Raw genomic sequence first — 19,477 nt, 5'->3', positions numbered from 1 at the left:
TTACTACTGATAAAGCAAAGAGCAAACAGGAATTCCAAATGAGTGTGTTCATCTAGATTTATTACTCCCAGCTATGGTTCCAGCACTTTTGTGTCAAAGAAGCCTTAAATCCTACTGGAAGATCCAAAATAACTCAATGCAATTTTGTTGAGATGGGAAAGAAACAAAGTAATTTGGTTATGGTGCGTTGACCTTTCTTTAATGTTTTGATTTGCCTTGAATTTTGCCTCATTCCAGATGACAATGAGTGCTGGAGCAAACCAGGCATCTGTGAAAATGGACGCTGTATAAATATTGTTGGTAGTTACAAATGTGACTGCGGTGAAGGGTTCCGGGCAACACCCTCAGGCAAAGAGTGCATCGGTAAGTCCAATTTATACTCAACAACAGAGAAAGTGATTATTTTCCTGCACACAAATAAATTATTCTCCGTCAGGCACACCCATTGATTCCCCTTTGATTCTATTTCCAATTAGCTCATTTACAAAGGCCAATTAATCTCTTTTGTTCAGCCTCTATGAATCCCACTGATCAAGGTTTTGGTACCCACAGGCACTACCTCCACAAGATGGTGTGAATTTTAACAAAATGAATATCCATAGCACATGTTAGTGAGTTAAATGTGGGCAATATATCACTGCACTGAGCTTATCGTGACACAATTAAAAGTCCGAGTAGGAAGAACAGTTCAAAAAAGTGTCAGTACCGTAAGATACTACAGATTCTAGACAATGAAGGAGAACGAAACTCAAGAAAAACCAGAAAGAGGAAAATATATAGGATTGGAGGTCAACAATAAATTTTGATTTTAAAAAGTTGCACAATTAATGCATGACATTAATATTGAAATGGCTTAAGAATTTGGAATGTCCTGGTAAAAGCTGAAACAACCATAAGGAGTGAATGAATGATAAAAGCAGCAAAATTAATGGAAAATAATGAATGCAATTAAAATAATGTGGAAACAGGATATTAAGAGTAAAGCCCGTGACGAACAATAACTTAAACTTACAGAGCACTTTTTAATGTAGAAATGTTGCAATACATTTCATAAGAGCCCTGGCAAAGAACATTTGGCAACAAATCACATATTAGGATGTAACCAATACCTAATCAGAAAAGTATATTTTAAGGAATGGCATACATAAAGAGAGCTAGAATGGAGAAGCAGAAAAGCTTGCAGAGGTAATCCAGGCATTCAGGAGCTTAAAGGCCATTCCATTAATGTAACAATTAAAATCAGTTATGTGGAAGTGGGAAAATAGAGCATTTCAGGCATTCAAACTGTTTGAATAATTGAATTTGATAAAAGAGGTGAAAGAACAGGAAGAGGCTAGGATGAGAATTTAAAATTTGTAGCATTGCCAAAGATGAGGCAAAGTAGAAGAGTAGTCAATAGGCCAGGCAGCAAATATTTGGATGTGTTCAATTTATGGAGAGTGAAGTAGGAAGAGTAAGCTAGATGGAAATTTGGCACTGGATGTAGAGCATAGATGTAGGTTTATGAACTGAAGCAGGCTAGTGACCGACACTGTTAAAAATCCAGTTCTGTAATGGTGAAAACAGCACAGAATCAAAGAAAATGGTTGAAACTGACTGCAAGATGCTTCTTTCATTGGTGGAATCTTGTGAATAAGGGGGAAGGAATGTAATTAATGCCAAATAGAAAAGTGATCAGAAATAACCATTTGGTGATTAACATAACCATTTGTTAATGTAGTAGGAGGCTTAAGTATGAAGAAAGAAATAGGAGATAGGCGGAAGGCAATGCATTTGGAAAGGTTCATTGAGATCAGAGACAAAAAAAAATGCCAGAGCTGCTGCAACATTAGCGCTGTCGTTGGTACAGACCCTAGGAGAGTGGGGAGACAGAATTTTGAGTAATGTTATATTTTATGATTAATTACATGATAATAAAAGAATCTTGAGATGGGGAGGGGTGGGTAGGAAACAAGTAACCCAGGATGAGTAATTGCTTAGCATGAAGTGCGTAGAAAGAGGGGAAGATGTGACGTTGACCATGAGAAAAACGAGACCAAATATGAGGAAGTTCAAAAATAAATCAAACCTGTCATAGGCATGAGAAATGTGGTCAAAATAAGAATGAAGTGGATAAAACCTCTCAGGGACCATATGAAAGATATTTTATCCCATGAGAAGGGAAGGAAAATAAATATGAGTAAAGATGTCAGGATTTAAGTTTACAAAATTCAGATTGGTTTATTAGGCTTGGATCTCAATCAAAAGTGAAAATGCATATGGAAGAAATTTAAGTTGCTCTGTCACTGTAGAAATTTGATGGGTGCATTTAATTGGAATGAAATTCCATTTGTTAAAGTGAAGCGTATTAAGAGAAGTCTTGACTGTGTCACAATATTTATGTTCCTGTTAGATGTTGAAATTTTAATGAATCACCTTCCCTGACAAGATGCTATAAATGACCTAATTCCTCAATTTTGCTTCTCTAGAATTAATATACCAAACCTTTTGAAGCTAAAATCTGAGATGTCCTATTTTTTTTTAAAAGTGCCTTTCCCTCTACAGCCATCATCCCTTACCTGCATCTCCTCAATTTCCCACACATCCGCCCTAGCCCTCTCTGCCCAAAGAGGCAACAAGAACAGGATCCTGTTGTCCTCACCTATCACCCTACTAGCCTCCACAATCAACATATTATCCTCTACAATTTTTGCCTCCTACAGCGTGACCCCACCATCTTCCCCTGTCCCCTCCACAGGGACCGATCTCTCTATGAAGTCCTTGTCCACTCATTCCTTCCCACTAATTAGCCCCTCAGTACCTACCCCTGTAACCACAAGAAATGCTACACTTGCACCAACATCATCTCCATCATCACTATTTGGTACTGTAAGGTAAAAACATCATGAGATGGGACCGGAGAAGGAGTCACCCAGTACTAAGGAGTAACAGAATGCAGATGTGACCTTGTACACTCAAGATAAGCTTTGCACTAACAAGAATGATGTGCAGCAGACTAACAGAGAAGGATAGCAACAGTTTATTCATTGGACAATGTAATGGTATGATAATTTACTAAGTACGTATCCTGAGGTATAAAAAAAACACCACTTGCTGATAACGGCAGAATGCGCCTTCTCCAACTAACACTGTTAGTTGCAAGTGTTACAATCCGGTAATAAAGAACAAAGAACCTTGATTTTGACTCAGCCTGGTGTCTGACTCACTCATTCATGAACAAAGCAGACCTAACAGTACCCAAACAGTCCTTCCAAGTAAAACAACCCTTCACTTGTGAATGTGTAGGGGTCATCTACTGCAGATCATTCAGTGCTCCCGTTGTGTCCTCCTCAACATAAGAGAAACTGGACAGACTCAGAGATTGTTTTGTTGAGCACCTTTGTTCTGTCTGCTGCAATAACAGGGACCTCCAAGTGACCATTCATTTTAATTTCACACCCCATTCCTACATCAACACATCTGTCTATAGACTCGTGCATTGCCACACCAAGGCCACCTGCAATTTGGAGAAACAACATCTAATATTCCATCTGGGCACTCTCCAACCAGATGGCATTGACATTGAGTTCTCTGGTTTCTGTGTAGCCTTCCCATATATTTTTCTCTCTGTCTTTCACTATTCCTGTTCAGCTCCCCCTCTATTTACAGAGTTATCCTCTTCACCTATAATTTCTCAGCTTTTTGTTTTCTTCTGCCCTTTCACCTTTATCCACCAGTGACCTGTTGCCTGGTGCTTCTCCCCCTGCCCCTTCTACCCTCCTCCCCCTCCCCCATCTTTTTTATGGAGGCACTGGCCTGCTTTTTGAGATGAAAGGCTCAGGCCTGAAACGTTGGTTATATTTCCTTGCTTCCTGGGGATGCTACGTGACCCGCTGAGTTTCTGCAGCATTTTTGTGTTTGACACTTTTGAAGCTGAGCAGCACAAAATACACATTGCCATTCTTTGGTTCAGAGCTCCTTGCCTACCCGTAATGTGAGCCTGGAAATGTAGTCTCCCTTTTCTCCCACGCACAGGTCGATGTAAATAAAAATTCACAATTTAATTTGTTGGAAATTAATAATACTTACTATCTAATTTTACTTATTCTTTCTCAACCCCTTCCCTAATTCATTTCTTTTCCATGTACCAGGGATCATTCCTAGGTTTAGCTTATAACTAAAGTAACCATCTCCCTTCCTCATACAAGCTGTTATTTTTGAGCAATTCTCAGACTAACAACCCAGTGGGAAATACAAACCAAAGGCTTATGGCCTGATACCTCATATTATTACACACAAATGAGTATTGGTCAAATGAACAAATCAGCCTGAAAGAGTGATGACAAGAAATCCTGCAGAGTGTGCACTTGGAGCAGCAGGATACAGTGTTCCTGATTAACCAAGAGCTGTGCGTTTAACCCAGCTGGGCTAACTTTCCAACTTTGATGTGAATTTGCAGCCCTCTAAAAAATGTCCTCTGACTGTGCAGATGTTTGTATATTGAATAGAGATTTTTCACATTCCAAAAAAAAGTTCTCAATCCCAGTTTTGGAGGATTTTATATAATTAGTAACCAGCAAAACTGTAAAGACTGCTGTGTGGAAGCCTTTTTTTTTAATCAAAAATTTAATTCTTTGGTGTCAATAGGTCACTGCATTAATCTGGGTTTTCTTTTAGTCAAATGGTATCGCTACGGGAGAAGGAGAGAAAGTTTACATGTCGATACAAATAAAAAGATTTGATTGACCTGAAATATCCCCTAGTCTTGATCCTTTTTCCTATTGTCTAATTTGATGAGTGTTTCTAACTTTTTTGTTGTTTTTTTTGAAATTTCTTGCATCTGCCAAAAGTAGCTACTGAGTCAATTTTCTTATATTTTTTCAGATAGTATCAGGACATAGGGGTGGTGAGGCCTAATAACTTCACTCAGTATTAATGTCCTTCCCTGAACCCTCACTGGACGTGATGTCACCAACTAGTCCTCTACCCACCACATGTTAATCCCAGTTAACCGTGCTCTCCTATTTTTGTCATTTACCCATTGGAGGTATTTTCTGGGACTGCCTGCTGGACAATCCCCTCAAGACGCTGCTGTAGCAGGTGAAGCAGTTTGGAAGCCTCCCCCGTTCGGTCTTATCCCATGCATTTATCTTCCTTGAAATTGAAATTCCCAGGGGATGACCTAAAAGTCACATTCAGTAAATCTTGTGACCCATTCTGGGAGTGAGAATTCAAAGTTGTCTCCAGTGGTGCTTCATGTAATGGAGGCAACGCCATGTATAAAGCAAAGAATGAGCTGCTGAATTACTTGATGCTGGGCCTTGATCTGAAATATCAGCCATTTATTTGCTTCCACAGGGCTTCCATCCATTCTCCACACTGAAGCTTTTTTCACTCAGAATAGACTATGTTTAAAGTTAAAGAAAAATTTGTTTGTTGACTGCATTTCTTGGAATTTATAACCCATGAACTTGGATTCAACCATTAATGTCTCTTTTTGATAGATGTCTTCAAACATTTAATTCTCTATTTTCCAACTGCAGACAATCGTCAAGCCTTCTGCTTTGCAGAGGTACTCCAGACCATGTGCCAGATGTCTTCTAGCAGTCGCAATCTGGTCACCAAGTCTGAATGTTGTTGCGACGGTGGTCGTGGCTGGGGTAACCAGTGTGAACTCTGCCCACTGCCTGGAACTGCCCAGTACAGGAAGTTATGTCCTCATGGTCCAGGCTATACAACTGATGGACAAGGTAAAGGAAATGGTTCACTGCATCATGTTGGGAGTAATATTAGTCAGATTTTTTCTTAGGATTAAAGTTAAGTTTATAAATACAGTAGTTAGTGAGAACAATAAAAAAGACGACATTTTGAACAAGAAACAAATTACTTTCCATTGTTTTAGACAGTTACTATACATGTTTGTATTGAGTGATAATTGGTAGTGGTTAACCTAATAAAAATGTCTTCTTAATTACCTTTGTGAAAAATTTTTGTTTTCAATTGAATAAAATCCTTAAGAAAAGTGTTTCCCTCTCTCTCCCACTTTGTGTGTGTGTGTGTGTGTGCGTGTGTGTTTATAAATATGTTTTCAACGTATACATTTTTTTGTAATAGATATTGATGAGTGTAAGGTGCTGCCCGACCTGTGTCAAAATGGGCAGTGCATCAATACAATGGGGTCTTACCGCTGTCTCTGCAAGCTCGGTTACACTCCAGACCTCATGGGTACAGCATGTACTGGTAAGTCATAGTGTAACTTGTTTTATTTTTGTATGTAATTAACAATACTTGGATGTTTGTCAATTTTGTAAGTCAAAAATACTGGAGTAGAAGCATTTTTACATGTGAAAACATATCATGCTGGAGGTACACGTCTGGAGAGAGGTGAGAATGCTATGGAGTCTCTCTTAAAAAAAAATGAAGGCCTCGACTGTATTAAGCACAGAAATTTATTCCATTATTACAGTACAGCTGACCTAATTGAGCTTGCTGCAACACTCAGTTACAGATGTGCAAGTTATAGTGTTTCCCATCAAGTATCACATGAATCGGGCTGCTTCTTTCAAGGGCTACTTTTCTGTGCGTTGTCTACATTTTTTATTTGCACCATTGAGTAACACTCCTATCAAAGATGCCTGGCATGGCAATTTGTCTTATACCTGAGTGTCAATGATACTTTGGACATATTTGGGTTGGAATCTATGATCACAAGGTGCACTATGCAACATGAGAGTTATTAAGTTCCAGTCCATGTTTAGGGATTGGTTTTATTCTGCAATTCAATCCCTTTGCACTAAAAAAGAAAACTACAATTTCCTTTTGACTTTCTTTAACAATGCACATTCTTCTAGAGGTAACCATTCGTAAAAAGGTACAAGAACTACAAGATCTGGGGATATATGTGGTAGGGCAGATTCTTCTTTCTTTCTTTGGCTTGGCTTCGCGGACGAAGATTTATGGAGGGGGTAAATGTCCACGTCAGCTGCAGGCTCGTTTGTGGCTGACAAGTCCGATGCGGGACAGGCAGACACGGTTGCAGCGGAAAATTGGTTGGTTGGGGTTGGGTGTTGGGTTTTTCCTCCTTTGCCTTTTGTCAGTGAGGTGGGCTCTGCGGTCTTCTTCAAAGGAGGTTGCTGCCCGCCGAACTGTGATTAAGACAATGGTAATAACAGATATGAGCTATATAAATGGAGGCAGTGAATGCAAGAGCAAGGAAGTCATTACAAAACTCCTAAAATTCTGGTTTAACCACATGTCAAGTGTGATGTTAAGGTTTTCATCCTGCATTTTTAGGAAAAAATAATAATTTTGTAGGATTATTGCATAAGGGCAACCTTCTCAGCTCCTTGACAATCCAGGTTCAATCTTGACTCCAACACTTCACTTGTGTATAGCTTCCATGTTCATCCCATGATCCCACCCATGCTTTGGTTACTTTCATATCCCAAAGTCATAAGACCATAAGGTATAGGAGCAGAAGTAGGCCATTTGGCCTGTCACATCTGCTCCACCATTCCACCATGAGCTGAGCTGATCAAAACTCCCACTCAGCCCCATTCCTCTGCCTTCTCCCTATAACGTTTGATACCTTGACTCTTCAGATACCAATCTATCTCTACCTTAAATGCACCCAAAATCTGGCCTCCACAGCCATCAATGATAGCAAATTCCAGTAGTTCATCATTATCTGGCAAAAAGAAATTCATCCTCGTCTCTGTTTTAAATGGGTGCCATTCAATCCTAAAGTTATGTCCTCTTGTCCTTGACTCTCCTACCATGGGAAATTACTTTGCCACATCTACTCTGTTCAAGCTTTTCAACATTCAAAATGCTTCCACGAGGTCCCCACTCATTCTTCTGGACTCCAAGGAATACAGTCCAAGAGTTGTCAAGCATTCCTCATATGCTAATCCCTTCATTCCAGGAATAATTCTTGTGAATCTTCTCTGAACCTTCTCTATTGCCAGCACATCTTTTCTGAAATAAGGGACCCAAAACTGTACTCCATACTCCAAGTGAGGCCTCACCAGTGCCTTATATTATCACATCACTGCTCTTATATCCTATTCATCTTGATATGAATACCAACATTACATTCACCTTCTTCACCATTGACTCATCCCAGAGGTTACCCATTTTATTCTTTTTACCAAAGTACATGGGCATATACTCTCCAAAATTGGATTTCATTTGCCACTTCTTCACCCATTCTCCTAATCTAGCTGTCTCTCTGCAGCCTCACTCTTTCCTCATCACTACCTGCACCTTCACCTACCTTTATATCGTCTACAAACTTAGCCACAAAGCCATTTATTCTACAATACAAATCATAAACATATAACATAAAAAGAGGTGGCCCCAACACTGACCCCTGCAGACACCACCCGTAGCCAGTAGCCAACTTTCTGTTTGCTGCCGATCAGCTAATGCTCTACCCACACTAGTCTCTTTCCTGTAATTCCATGAGCTCTCATCTTGTTAGGCAGCTTCGTGCGGCACCTTGTCAAAGGCCTTTTGAAAGTCCAAAGTATAACATACACTGCATCTCCTATGTCTAATCTCCTTGTGGTTTCATCAAAAAATTGCAGTAGGTTTGTAAGGCAAGATTTTCCCTGAAGGAAACCATACTGATTTTGGCCTGTCTTGTCATGCACCTCCAGGTACTCTGTACCCTCATCCTTAACAAAGGACTTCAGAAACTTTCCAAACATCAATGTTAGGCTAACAGATCTATATCTTTTTAATGCTCCCTCCCTCCCTTTTTAAATAGCAGAATGACCTTTGCAATTTTCCAGTCCTCCGGAATCATGCCAGAATCGATTGATTCTTGGAAGATCATTACCAATGCCTCCACAATCTCTATAGCTACTTTTTTTTTCAGAATTTGAGTGTGCAGGAGACAGCCAGAAGACTTTTCAGCTTCCCAAGCATCTTCTTTCTGGTGATCATCACCACACTCCCCTCTCTCTGTGACAGCCTTGAGAGTCAAGATACACTGCTAATGTCTTCCACAATGAAGACTGATACATAATATTCATTAATTTCCTTGTCTCCCATTATAATTTCTCTAGCATCATTTTCTATTGGTCCTGTTACCTACTCTTGTCTCTTTTTCAATCTTAATTACTTAAAACGTTTTTGGAATCCATTTTGATATTATTTGCTAGCTTCCTTTCAAAGTTAATCTTTTCCTTCCTGATGACCTCCTTAGTTGCCTTCTTAAAACGTCAAAATGCTGGAGGAACTCTGCGAGACCTGCTGTGTTCCCAACTGTGGTCTTTCAGCCACAACTCAATGAAGGCCACAATGTCATACCTGCCAACTTCCAACTGTGCTACTAGATCATCAACCTTATTTCTTATACTGTGGGTATTTTAAATACAAGACCTTCAGTGCTGTAATCATCACCTTTGTCAATTTTGTTTCCTAATCACCCCAAGTTAAATCGTTAATCTTACATTTGTAATTTTGCACTATTGACTGCCTATCCTTCCTCACTAGACAGCGTAGCTACCTGGTGTAACTCCTGTCCGATTCACTTCCTTCTCATCCTGGTTCTCATACCCCCGCCAAAATAGTTGAAACCCTCCATGTGGGCTTAATTGTTCACTGTAAATTCACCATAACTTGAAGTAAATCCTAGAATCTGAAGGAGTTTGCTGAGAAATGTGAGGTGAATAAAATGGGATTGTGTGATATTAGTATGAATGTGTGCTAGCACAGTCTTGAGGGGATAAAGGGGATGTCCCTGTGCTGTGTGATGGTTCATGGACATAATCTAAAATGATTCCTTGGGTGAGGGTGTTTCTTTACATAAATATACTGGAGAAAATTATGTTGTTCTCTAGGGAGTTTGTGAGGTAATATGATGGAAGTATTTAAAACTATGAATGGATGTTAACAAAATAGGTTGGAGAAACTATTTCCACTACAGAAGGGTCAGGAATCAGGACCATAGAATGAAGGTGGTGGCAAAAGAACCAAAGCTAAAGGAGCATGAGTGGTTAGGGTCTGAAATACACAGCCAGGGTAATAGTGGAAAGAATTAGCAGAACTAAAGGGACTGGGTGAGAGAACAGGACTAACTGGATTGCAGTTACGTAGTTACTGGTTTTTATTCATCAGAACAAATGGCCTCTCCCACACTATGATTATTTGAGATACTTTAATTATATTAATATTATGAGTAGAAATTTCTGGTACACTTAATATATACTGTGACATTGTTGGAACATTTAATGTTTAAAAGCACACAGAAGACATACATGCATAAGGGTACATATTAAATAAAGAATAAAGCATTTGATGGTAATATGCAGCTTTATCCATTAGCACATGACATTTTTGACTGTAAATTCTTTTAAAAATTATAATTTTTTTTTAGAGATACAGCACAGGAACAGGCCCTTCTAGCCCAACGAGTCTGTGCCACCCAAATACACCAATTAACTTATAAACCATATATGTTTTTGAAGGGTGGAGAGGAAACCAGAACACATGGAGAAAATTGACATGGTCACAGGGAGAACGTATAGACTCCTTACAGACAGTGCCAGATTCAAACCAAGGTCACCGGTGCTGTAATAGTGATACACTGACCACTATGCTATCTATGCACCCTTTATTTATTTAAACTGAATGATTCACGACAAGTATTAAACTGATATTAAATGGAAACAGCCTGTGTTAAATCATATTATCTTTGGCTTGGCTTCGCGGACGAAGATTTATGGAGGGGGTAAAAAGTCCACGTCAGCTGCAGGCTCGTTTGTGGCTGACCAGTCCGATGCGGGACAGGCAGACACGATTGCAGCGGTTGCAAGGGAAAGTTGGTTGGTTGGGGTTGGGTGTTGGGTTTTTCCTCCTTTGCCTTTTGTCAGTGAGGTGGGCTCTGCGGTCTTCTTCAAAGGAGGCTGCTGCCCGCCAAACTGTGAGGCGCCAAGATGCACGGTTTGAGGCGTTATCAGCCCACTGGCGGTGGTCAATGTGGCAGGCACTAAGAGATTTCTTTAGGCAGTCCTTGTACCTTTTCTTTGGTGCACCTCTGTCACGGTGGCCAGTGGAGAGCTCGCCATATAATACGATCTTGGGAAGGCGATGGTCCTCCATTCTGGAGACGTGACCCATCCAGCGCAGCTGGATCTTCAGCAGCGTGGACTCGATGCTGTCGAAAAGGCGTTGAGATTCATTGTGGTTATCTTATATATAGGAGACATTGTCACAGACTACACTGTTATTATTTTGCATAAACAGATCTTGATGAATGTGCTCAGTCTCCGAAACCATGCAACTTTATCTGTAAAAATACAGAAGGGAGCTTCCACTGCTCATGTCCAAGGGGCTACCTTCTACAGGAGGATGGAAAGACATGTAGAGGTTAGTAAAAGACATTTTAAATGTGGTTAAAATTCTCAGTATTTTAATGAATTTTACAGTCTGGTAAAGCATGCTCTTATTCCATGTGTTGTTCTAATCAAATAATAGCAATGAATTCAACCAAAAGCTAAATCAGAGATAGTTACCTTCAAACTGCTCTAAGTAGAGAATAAAGTTTGTTATGCTGGATGACTGTGGGAGGAAAGATGGTTAAAAAAAGGTGAACAAATGTTCAAAAATTCAATGGAGAAAAATGAATAGTTTGTTGTGAAATTCCTGAAGATTTTGTAACCAACTGTAAGATAAGACAATGTGAATAATAAATAATTAAATGAAAGTTTGACTCATGAGTCATATTTTAGATAGCTTTCATGTACTCACAAGGTCCAATCATTATTTTGCTGAATGAAGCTAAGACATGATCCCATCCATTGATGTCAGCCATCAAGATCCCTTTTGGAACACGACCCTGTCTCGGTTCTGTTTGCTTGAGATGATATCTTGTATATATTTGGCTCATACATGGCTGAATATATTGAACCATAAATTTTCACAGAGCCAAGACAGTTCTGGTATTCAACAATCTAGAACCATGTAAATCCTCTTTTAGGCAAAATGTTTGTGGTTTTAAGATAGGAATTTATTTGTTAATATAAATGAAGTTGTTAGGCTGGGTAATCTTATCTATTTACTGTCTTCATTTTTAAACAATCTCAGATCTCGATGAATGTTCGACAAAACAGCACAACTGTCAGTTCCTGTGTGTCAACACTATTGGAGGATTTACATGCAAGTGCCCACCTGGTTTCACACAGCATCACACTGCCTGCATTGGTAGGAATAAATTGCATTGTTGCCCTGGTACCTTTTTATTCAGGTCTAGAGGAGTGATATTTACCTGAAACTAGGAATACAGCAAAAAAAAATTATATATTTCATTTAGGACATTGATTGTCAGTATTTTATGCTATTTTAAATTGCAGTTTTATTAAAACCAATAAGTAAAAAGCAAACCAAGGTCTGAAGTCTTAGCACAAACTTGAAAAAGAAAGTGAAGGAAAGCTACATCTAAGACTGAAGCAGATTTTCTGGATGTGTACAGAGCACTCTTACTGCCCTAAGGATTCACAAAAACCCTAGCTGCCTGGATGTCCTTATTCTCCCTTAAGAGGTGTAGAGCTCGTTGAAAGAATCAAAGACTTGTTGATCCAAACCAAGGCTTTTATTAGCAAAAGACAGGAGCTCGTCACAGGTGACCGACCAGTCCAGAATGATCCAACCTGGCTAGGGACACAACCCTTTAAGGCCCAGACAGTAGGCGTGGCTAAGCTCTCAGCCAATCGCTGTAAGCACAGTCTAGATACTGTAACTATATATACTATATACATTGGTGATAGATCTGTACCATCACAAGGTGTAGTTGACCAAAGTCATCCAGGTTGAAAACAACTTCATCTGAGCTATGTGTGGCAGGAACTCCAAATTGTCCATGAATAAACCCAAAGAACAACATCTGAAGAGAAAGAAATTGAGTCAATTTCATTTTTTTTTTTTTGCATTTTTATGTTTCCTGGGCCATCCAGTAGCAATATTTTACTTTTGTTTCTCTATCTCCTGATCAAACATGGAATAATCAAGTGTATTAGATCATTTGGATTTTTTTTCTTCTCTGGCAGTTTTCTTGCATTTGTTAAATGTAAACTGGATCAATATGGCCCAAGCATAGACCTTGGGGTCTTTCTTGACATGGTGCCTCCCTCCTGTTCTCTCCATCTTCCAGTGAGCATTCCAAATGCTAAGAGAAATTATGAGTAGGTCAGTGTTAGAGGCTAGCCTTGTATCGTCAGCTTTTGGCTGCTGTTAGACAAACGTGCTTCCTTAAGCAAGTTGTTTTACCATGAGGTGGTGCATTTAGCCTTAATCACAAGATTGCATCCAACAACCTTTCCCTTTTTTGTAGATAATAATGAATGTGCCTCACAGCTTTCACTCTGTGGATCAAAGGGGCTATGTCAGAACTCTCCTGGAAGTTTCAGCTGCGAATGTCAACGAGGATTTTCACTTGATCACTCTGGCTTGAACTGTGAAGGTATGGATTTTCAGTCCAACTTCTCTCAGTGTAGTAATCTGTTTGAGGTGCCAAATATTATCTTCATCCATCACTGATTATCATGTTTCAAATAATGACATTGTATCAGGAGGAATGTTGCTAAAATGAATATAATCAAGGTTGACAGTGAACACCTCAATATTATGCAGCTGCATACGTAAACCAATAATCCCTATTTTACTTTTCATTATCAGCAATATAGCTCTATCTTCACACATACCAGATTGTTAATCCTTCATCATTCTGCATTCTGAGGATGCTGGAACTCTTTGTCTACTCTCCTTCCCCCCCCCCCCCCCCCGACTGTTTGTTTCAGCTGCCTATACATGACCATTAAGAAACTTTAAAGGTAGATCAGGATCTTGCCCACTTAATTTCATAGCGATTCCAGTATCTGAATGAACTAACCACAACTCTGTAATTCCTTGGAAGATTAAGATGGGATCAGAATTATTCAACTTGGAAACAGGTTGTGTGGCCTGCCAAGGTTATGCCAACCATCAAGCACCCATTCACTCTAATGTGGGAAGAATAATAGAAGATTATAGGCCATTGAGCCTGGCATCAATAGTCGGTAAATTACTGTGTTTTCACTCATATAACACGCCAATCCATATTATGTGCACAAAATCATAAATTTTGTAAAAATATTTTTGTATAACATGCACACGCATATAACACGCAGGGGGGGAGGGTACCTGGGTTGTAAAAATATGGAATTGGGAGGTGTTCTAAGAGATCAGATATACAATTATTTAGATAGCCATGAACTAATTATGGACTGTCAACATGGTCGGTCGTGTTTAAACAATCTTAGTTTTTTCAAGGTTACCAGGTACCCCTTCAGCCAGTTTCAAGCCAGTATCCAGCAGTCTACAGCCTGGCAAAAGTCTCCCAACAGCAGTCTTCAACACCCCACAGCCTCCATAGCCTCCTTGCCTCGTTACCAGCAACCCACCGCATGCATGGGTCTTTCAGCCACAGAACCCCCTCACTGGTCTGCCACCGTGGTCACCGTTCCATGGGTCATCACTTCTATGTTTCCTTCTCAGATGGGGGACGGTCCTCCTGTTTTATGGTACCCTGTGCCAGTCCTCCACTCCCTTGGAGCCTGCAACCCCTCGTGGCCTGCTGCTGACCAGAGGTGCTGCCATCTTGGGCGCAGACACTGCAGTCGTGGGATTTTAAATGAAACTACTGTTGGCTCCTTTAATGGGTCTTTCAAAGCCTGTGCCGAGCTGATGGCAGTTCACTGGGCGGTTGGACCCTTCAGGAGTGCTCTTACAGCTGCCCCACCATTTTTGTGCAGTTTCACCAGGAAAGATATCAATAAGATAGAAAGAGTGCAGGGAAGATTTACTAGGATATTGCCTGGACTTCAGAAACTGAATTACAGGGAAAGTTTCAACAGGTTTAGGATTTTATTCACTGGAGCGTAGAAGAATGAGGGGAGATTTGATAGATGAAAATGATGAAGGGGATAGACAGCATGAATGTAGATAGGCTTTTTCCACTGAGGGTAGGTGAGATACAAACTAGATGACATGGGTTAAGAGTGAAAGAGGAAAAGTTTAGGGGGAACTTCTTCACATAGAGAGTGGTGGGTTGTTGAACAAGCTGCCATATGAAGTAGTGAATGCAGGCTCAATTCTAACATTTAAGAGGAATTTGCACAGGTACATGAATGGGAGAGGCATGGAGGGCTGTGGACCGGGTGTAATTCAGTGGGACCAGGCAAAAAAAAATAGACTACAAGGGCCGAAGAGGCCTGTTTCTGAGCTGTAATGATGAACTGATCCTGCATCAATTCCACTTTTGCTGTTCTCCCCATGGTCACATAACTCCTCCCAGGTTTTAATACTTACCTACACTCTCTGGCCAATATACAGTGGCCAATTAATCTATCAATCCTCACATTTTGCAGATATGAAAGGAAACTGGAGGAACATGAGGGGGAAACCCCACATATCACAGGAAGAAACTCCACACATCTCCCGAGTTATCTTATGACCTTGTTATCTCCAAGGGGCTTAACAGGAAAAATCTGTGCAAGATTTGGATATAGCTCAATCAGGCCTTGGCCTAATCTGTAAATTTCCATTCAGTTGCATGTGAATTATAAGACATGTGGAACTAATGGTTTTTTGTTTGGCCAATTCTTTCTTTCTTTGGCTTGGCTTCGCGGACGAAGATTTATGGAGGGGGTAAAAAGTCCACGTCAGCTGCAGGCTCGTTTGTGGCTGACAAGTCTGATGCGGGACAGGCAGACACGGTTGCAGCGGCAGCAGGGGAAAATTGGTGGGTTGGGGTTGGGTGTTGGGTTTTTCCTCCTTTGCCTTTTGTCAGTGAGGTGGGCTCTGCGGTCTTCTTCAAAGGAGGTTGCTGCCCGCCAAACTGTAAGGCGCCAAGATGCACGGTTTGAGGCGATATCAGCCCACTGGCGGTGGTCAATCTGGCAGGCACCAAGAGATTTCTTTAGGCAGTCCTTGTACCTTTTCTTTGGTGCACCTCTGTCACGGTGGCCAGTGGAGAGCTTGCCATATAACACGATCTTGGGAAGGCGATGGTCCTCCATTCTGGAGACATGACCCACCCAGCGCAGCTGGATCTAACAGCATTAGGAGCACCAATTGATACAATCCCAACTGTCATTTCTCTTAGTACTGAGTTCTGCAAAATATATTTTATTTTGAGGCATCAAAAGTCTACTTTCCTTTAATTGTGTTATTTACAATATGCACTAATGCCAATGTCTCCAGAATATTTTTGGCTTGTTATTTTTATAATATATCCCCTTTCCACTTCCAAGTTTGTGAAATGATTCTGGAAGGCAGTTTCTGGAAGTCCTTATGCTTTCCTGCCATTCTGTTATTAAAAACCTAGACTACTGGATACTCATCAGATGATGCTGTTTTTTTCAACATGCATCAGACATTTTCAATATTATTCCAGTTGGCAGCTGTATTTGGCTATCTGTCTTTAGGTACAGATATTATCCCCCGAAGGCAGTTTAATTTTTTATTTAATATTATATTTTGACGAGTTATAACAAAAACTAATAGTACATAAGGGGAAGATCTTCCAATCAATCTTTATTTGATTGACAGTCCTAAGTGATGTAATATGTTCCCAGTGGCACATTGCAGCTGAATTTAACAAGGGACTGTCTTCAAGATTCCTGTTTTTATCAAGTTGACTGCAGTGAAGAAAATTTCAGACTGTATTTATTTTGTGCACCCAGTTTTTTTTTCTGACCTTTGTCTAAAAGTATTCTACCAAAAATGAATTGGATTGGCCAAGGGAAAATTGTTCATGCTGAAAGAGTGGGGGAATGAAACTGTCAGAAATACTCAGCAAAAGGCACACAGATTCAATGGGCAGAATGTTTTAATGCTTTTTTCAGTGTCATTATCCTTTTCTATGCATCTATATTTACACAAATATCTTCCTGCATAGCTTGAGAAATAAATTGCCTGAAGCCAGATAAAGCAAGAAGATGCCCTTTATTGCAAAGTGTTAGAGTTCAGAAAAAAATTACAAAAGGTTTGGTGGAATTGTAAGCATGTTTATGAAGCAACACCTGGAGACCTTTTGGGTCCTTAATTTAAGAAAGAATATAGTAGCATCAGAGAGTGTATAATTTTTTTTGCATCCTTTCCAGCTTAATGACATATTTCCTATGACCAGAACTGCACACAATACTCAAAATGTGATATCGTCATTAACTTCTACAGTTGTAATATGATGTCGCTGGGCCCTCATCAATGAAGCATGTCAAATACCTTCTTCATCACCCTGCTTATCCATGTCATAGAGAATTCTGGGATTCACGACCACCTTCTTGCAGAAGATACTGAATTCCTGAAACTCTCTTCCCCAGAATAGTGGGGATTCTTGATCATTAAAACTATTTAAAGAGAAAGTAGTTTAATTTTTGAAAAATCAGAGAATTGATGACTATGGGAACTAGCACAGAGGAGTAAAAGTCTGGGGTGGACTATCACATTGAGTGGGGGTGCAAATCTGAGGGGCATTTTTCTTATTTTCAGTTCTGAATTTATAGTACCTCCATAATTTCCTGATTTTGGAATGATTCCAAATCAAACAGCTTCTGCTCAGATGGTTTACCAAGGCCAAAAATCTTTCCCAATCCCTCACAATTCCCTCCTTGTGTTCGCCCAAGGAATGACCAAAGCTACTGAAGAATGCATCAAAACTGAGTCCAAACTTGCTCACGTTTCCTGCTAATTAAAGGTGATCAGAGTGATTTTTGTAACCTATAAACATGATTTTGACCTCATTTATGAAGGAATCTTGCTGAAGGACAAATGACATAGGCTCTAATTTTGGTTTGTGCTAGATATAATGATTTTAGCTTTATATGCCCTGTTCCATTGAACTTGCTGACTGTTAAAATTGTCTGCTGTTTGAAACTAATATGAATTACTGCTTAAATTTTGGACCTATGAAACAAAAAATAGAATGTTATGTAGAGAAGGAAAATGTTATTACAGTAGTTTCATTTAAACAGCATTTTTTTCTGTTTTTGAACGTCATTTATTGGATCAGTTTCATATCAGAAAGATTCTAAATTTTCCTTGGTTAAGTTCACAAAGCACTTTAATAAAGAGCTGACGAAAGATGTGTTTTACTTCTCAAATGCATCTTCAATCATTTTAATGGAATTGAATTTCAAGAGCAAAGAATATTTATTATTTTCTTGATTTTATCATGGAAGTGAAAGATGCAGAAAGGAAAGTAAATAAAAATATTTAATTTATTAATTTTAAATCTCCAGTAACAATTAAAACCTGAAAGGAAGAGACTGCACAGTTGTTATATATAATTTTCCACGTAGTGGTCAACTTTTGGATCCCACCTTTATCTGTGCATGTGGAATCCCTTGTAACGCTTTGGTGATTGAGGGCAAATAAGAATGAGCCTCTTTACTCTCTGGCATTTTGACACCATTTTTTGACCATTATACATCTTTGAAAAAGACAAAAAATAATATCTTCAGACATGTTAACTTTGCAGAGGTAATCTTTTCTCCAAGAATACAAATTGAAGGAATGCTTTCCTGGTGGTTGTGTGGAAATGTTCTGCCTTGTAGTGTACTGTGCTACACAGATAAGAGAGGCCCAAGATCACAATATCATACTGAGTAAATCTCTGTCGATGGTTGGTGTGCTGTGACTAGTCACAGCACCATTTGGCTTTGAAGGAGGAAAATGATACTTGAGACCACTGCATTTCATTGCTATCCGATGACCTGTGCTGAGAAGTATGCAAGTTGGGTTAAGATGAAATCAGACTAGACTTTGATGTGGTAGCCAGCACACAGTGTCTAGAGTCTAGACACAAGCATTAAAAGTGGTCACTTGGGATAGATACTGGAAGTCTGCCAGCACTTTTGGAATCACACCCCAGAATGCGTTAGGACTTTCAGGAAAGAAAAGAATAAAATAGGAACTGTAAGAAAAACAGTCCACTCCTTCATTACCTTTCTTATTGCAGATGTGAATGAATGTGAAGGGAGCCACAGATGTCAGCACGGTTGTCAAAACATGCTTGGAGGTTACAGATGCAGCTGTCCTCATGGCTATATTCAGCATTATCAGTGGAACCAGTGTGTTGGTGAGTTCTGATTTCCAGTAGGTTCAAAAAATGTTCTTGTTTAACTGTTCACAATCAAGCTCAGCAGAAATGAAAACATGACACATTAAATTAAAATAAATAGTTTCTATAAAAATAATATTGAAGCTGAGTTCCTGAATTTTTTAGTTATGAAAAGTGATGAATTTTATCCTTTCAAATTTTAGATGAGAAGGTGATCAAAAGGAATTGCACCCTTCCACATTTTTAAGAAATGAATTCACAGTAGTGACCATTTTTACATTTTGAGAAACATATATTTGATATCAGATGAGTAGAAAAAAATAATTTTGTATCTGCACTGAAGGTAAAAAAAAATTAAGACAATGCACCTTTTAACACAAATGAGTTACACAA

The 19,477-nt window shown here is 39.5% G+C and overlaps 1 protein-coding gene across 1 annotated transcript in view; it reads left to right on the top strand.

The window, feature by feature from the left end:
* The window catches only part of fbn2a (fibrillin 2a), a 353,303-nt gene that overhangs the window by 309,155 nt on the left and 24,671 nt on the right, over positions 1 to 19,477 (top strand). The window contains exons 57-63 of the mRNA XM_069927980.1: positions 238 to 363; positions 5,523 to 5,729; positions 6,094 to 6,219; positions 11,233 to 11,355; positions 12,073 to 12,189; positions 13,316 to 13,444; positions 18,983 to 19,102. Of these exons, the coding sequence (XP_069784081.1) occupies positions 238 to 363; positions 5,523 to 5,729; positions 6,094 to 6,219; positions 11,233 to 11,355; positions 12,073 to 12,189; positions 13,316 to 13,444; positions 18,983 to 19,102 (948 nt within the window). The remainder of the gene's footprint in view (positions 1 to 237; positions 364 to 5,522; positions 5,730 to 6,093; positions 6,220 to 11,232; positions 11,356 to 12,072; positions 12,190 to 13,315; positions 13,445 to 18,982; positions 19,103 to 19,477) is intronic.

This window comes from Narcine bancroftii, chromosome 1 (genome assembly GCF_036971445.1).
Source record: "Narcine bancroftii isolate sNarBan1 chromosome 1, sNarBan1.hap1, whole genome shotgun sequence".
NCBI lineage: Eukaryota > Metazoa > Chordata > Chondrichthyes > Torpediniformes > Narcinidae > Narcine > Narcine bancroftii.
Note: the sequence above shows the minus strand (reverse complement) of the source record. Positions and strands in the feature narration are given on the sequence as shown.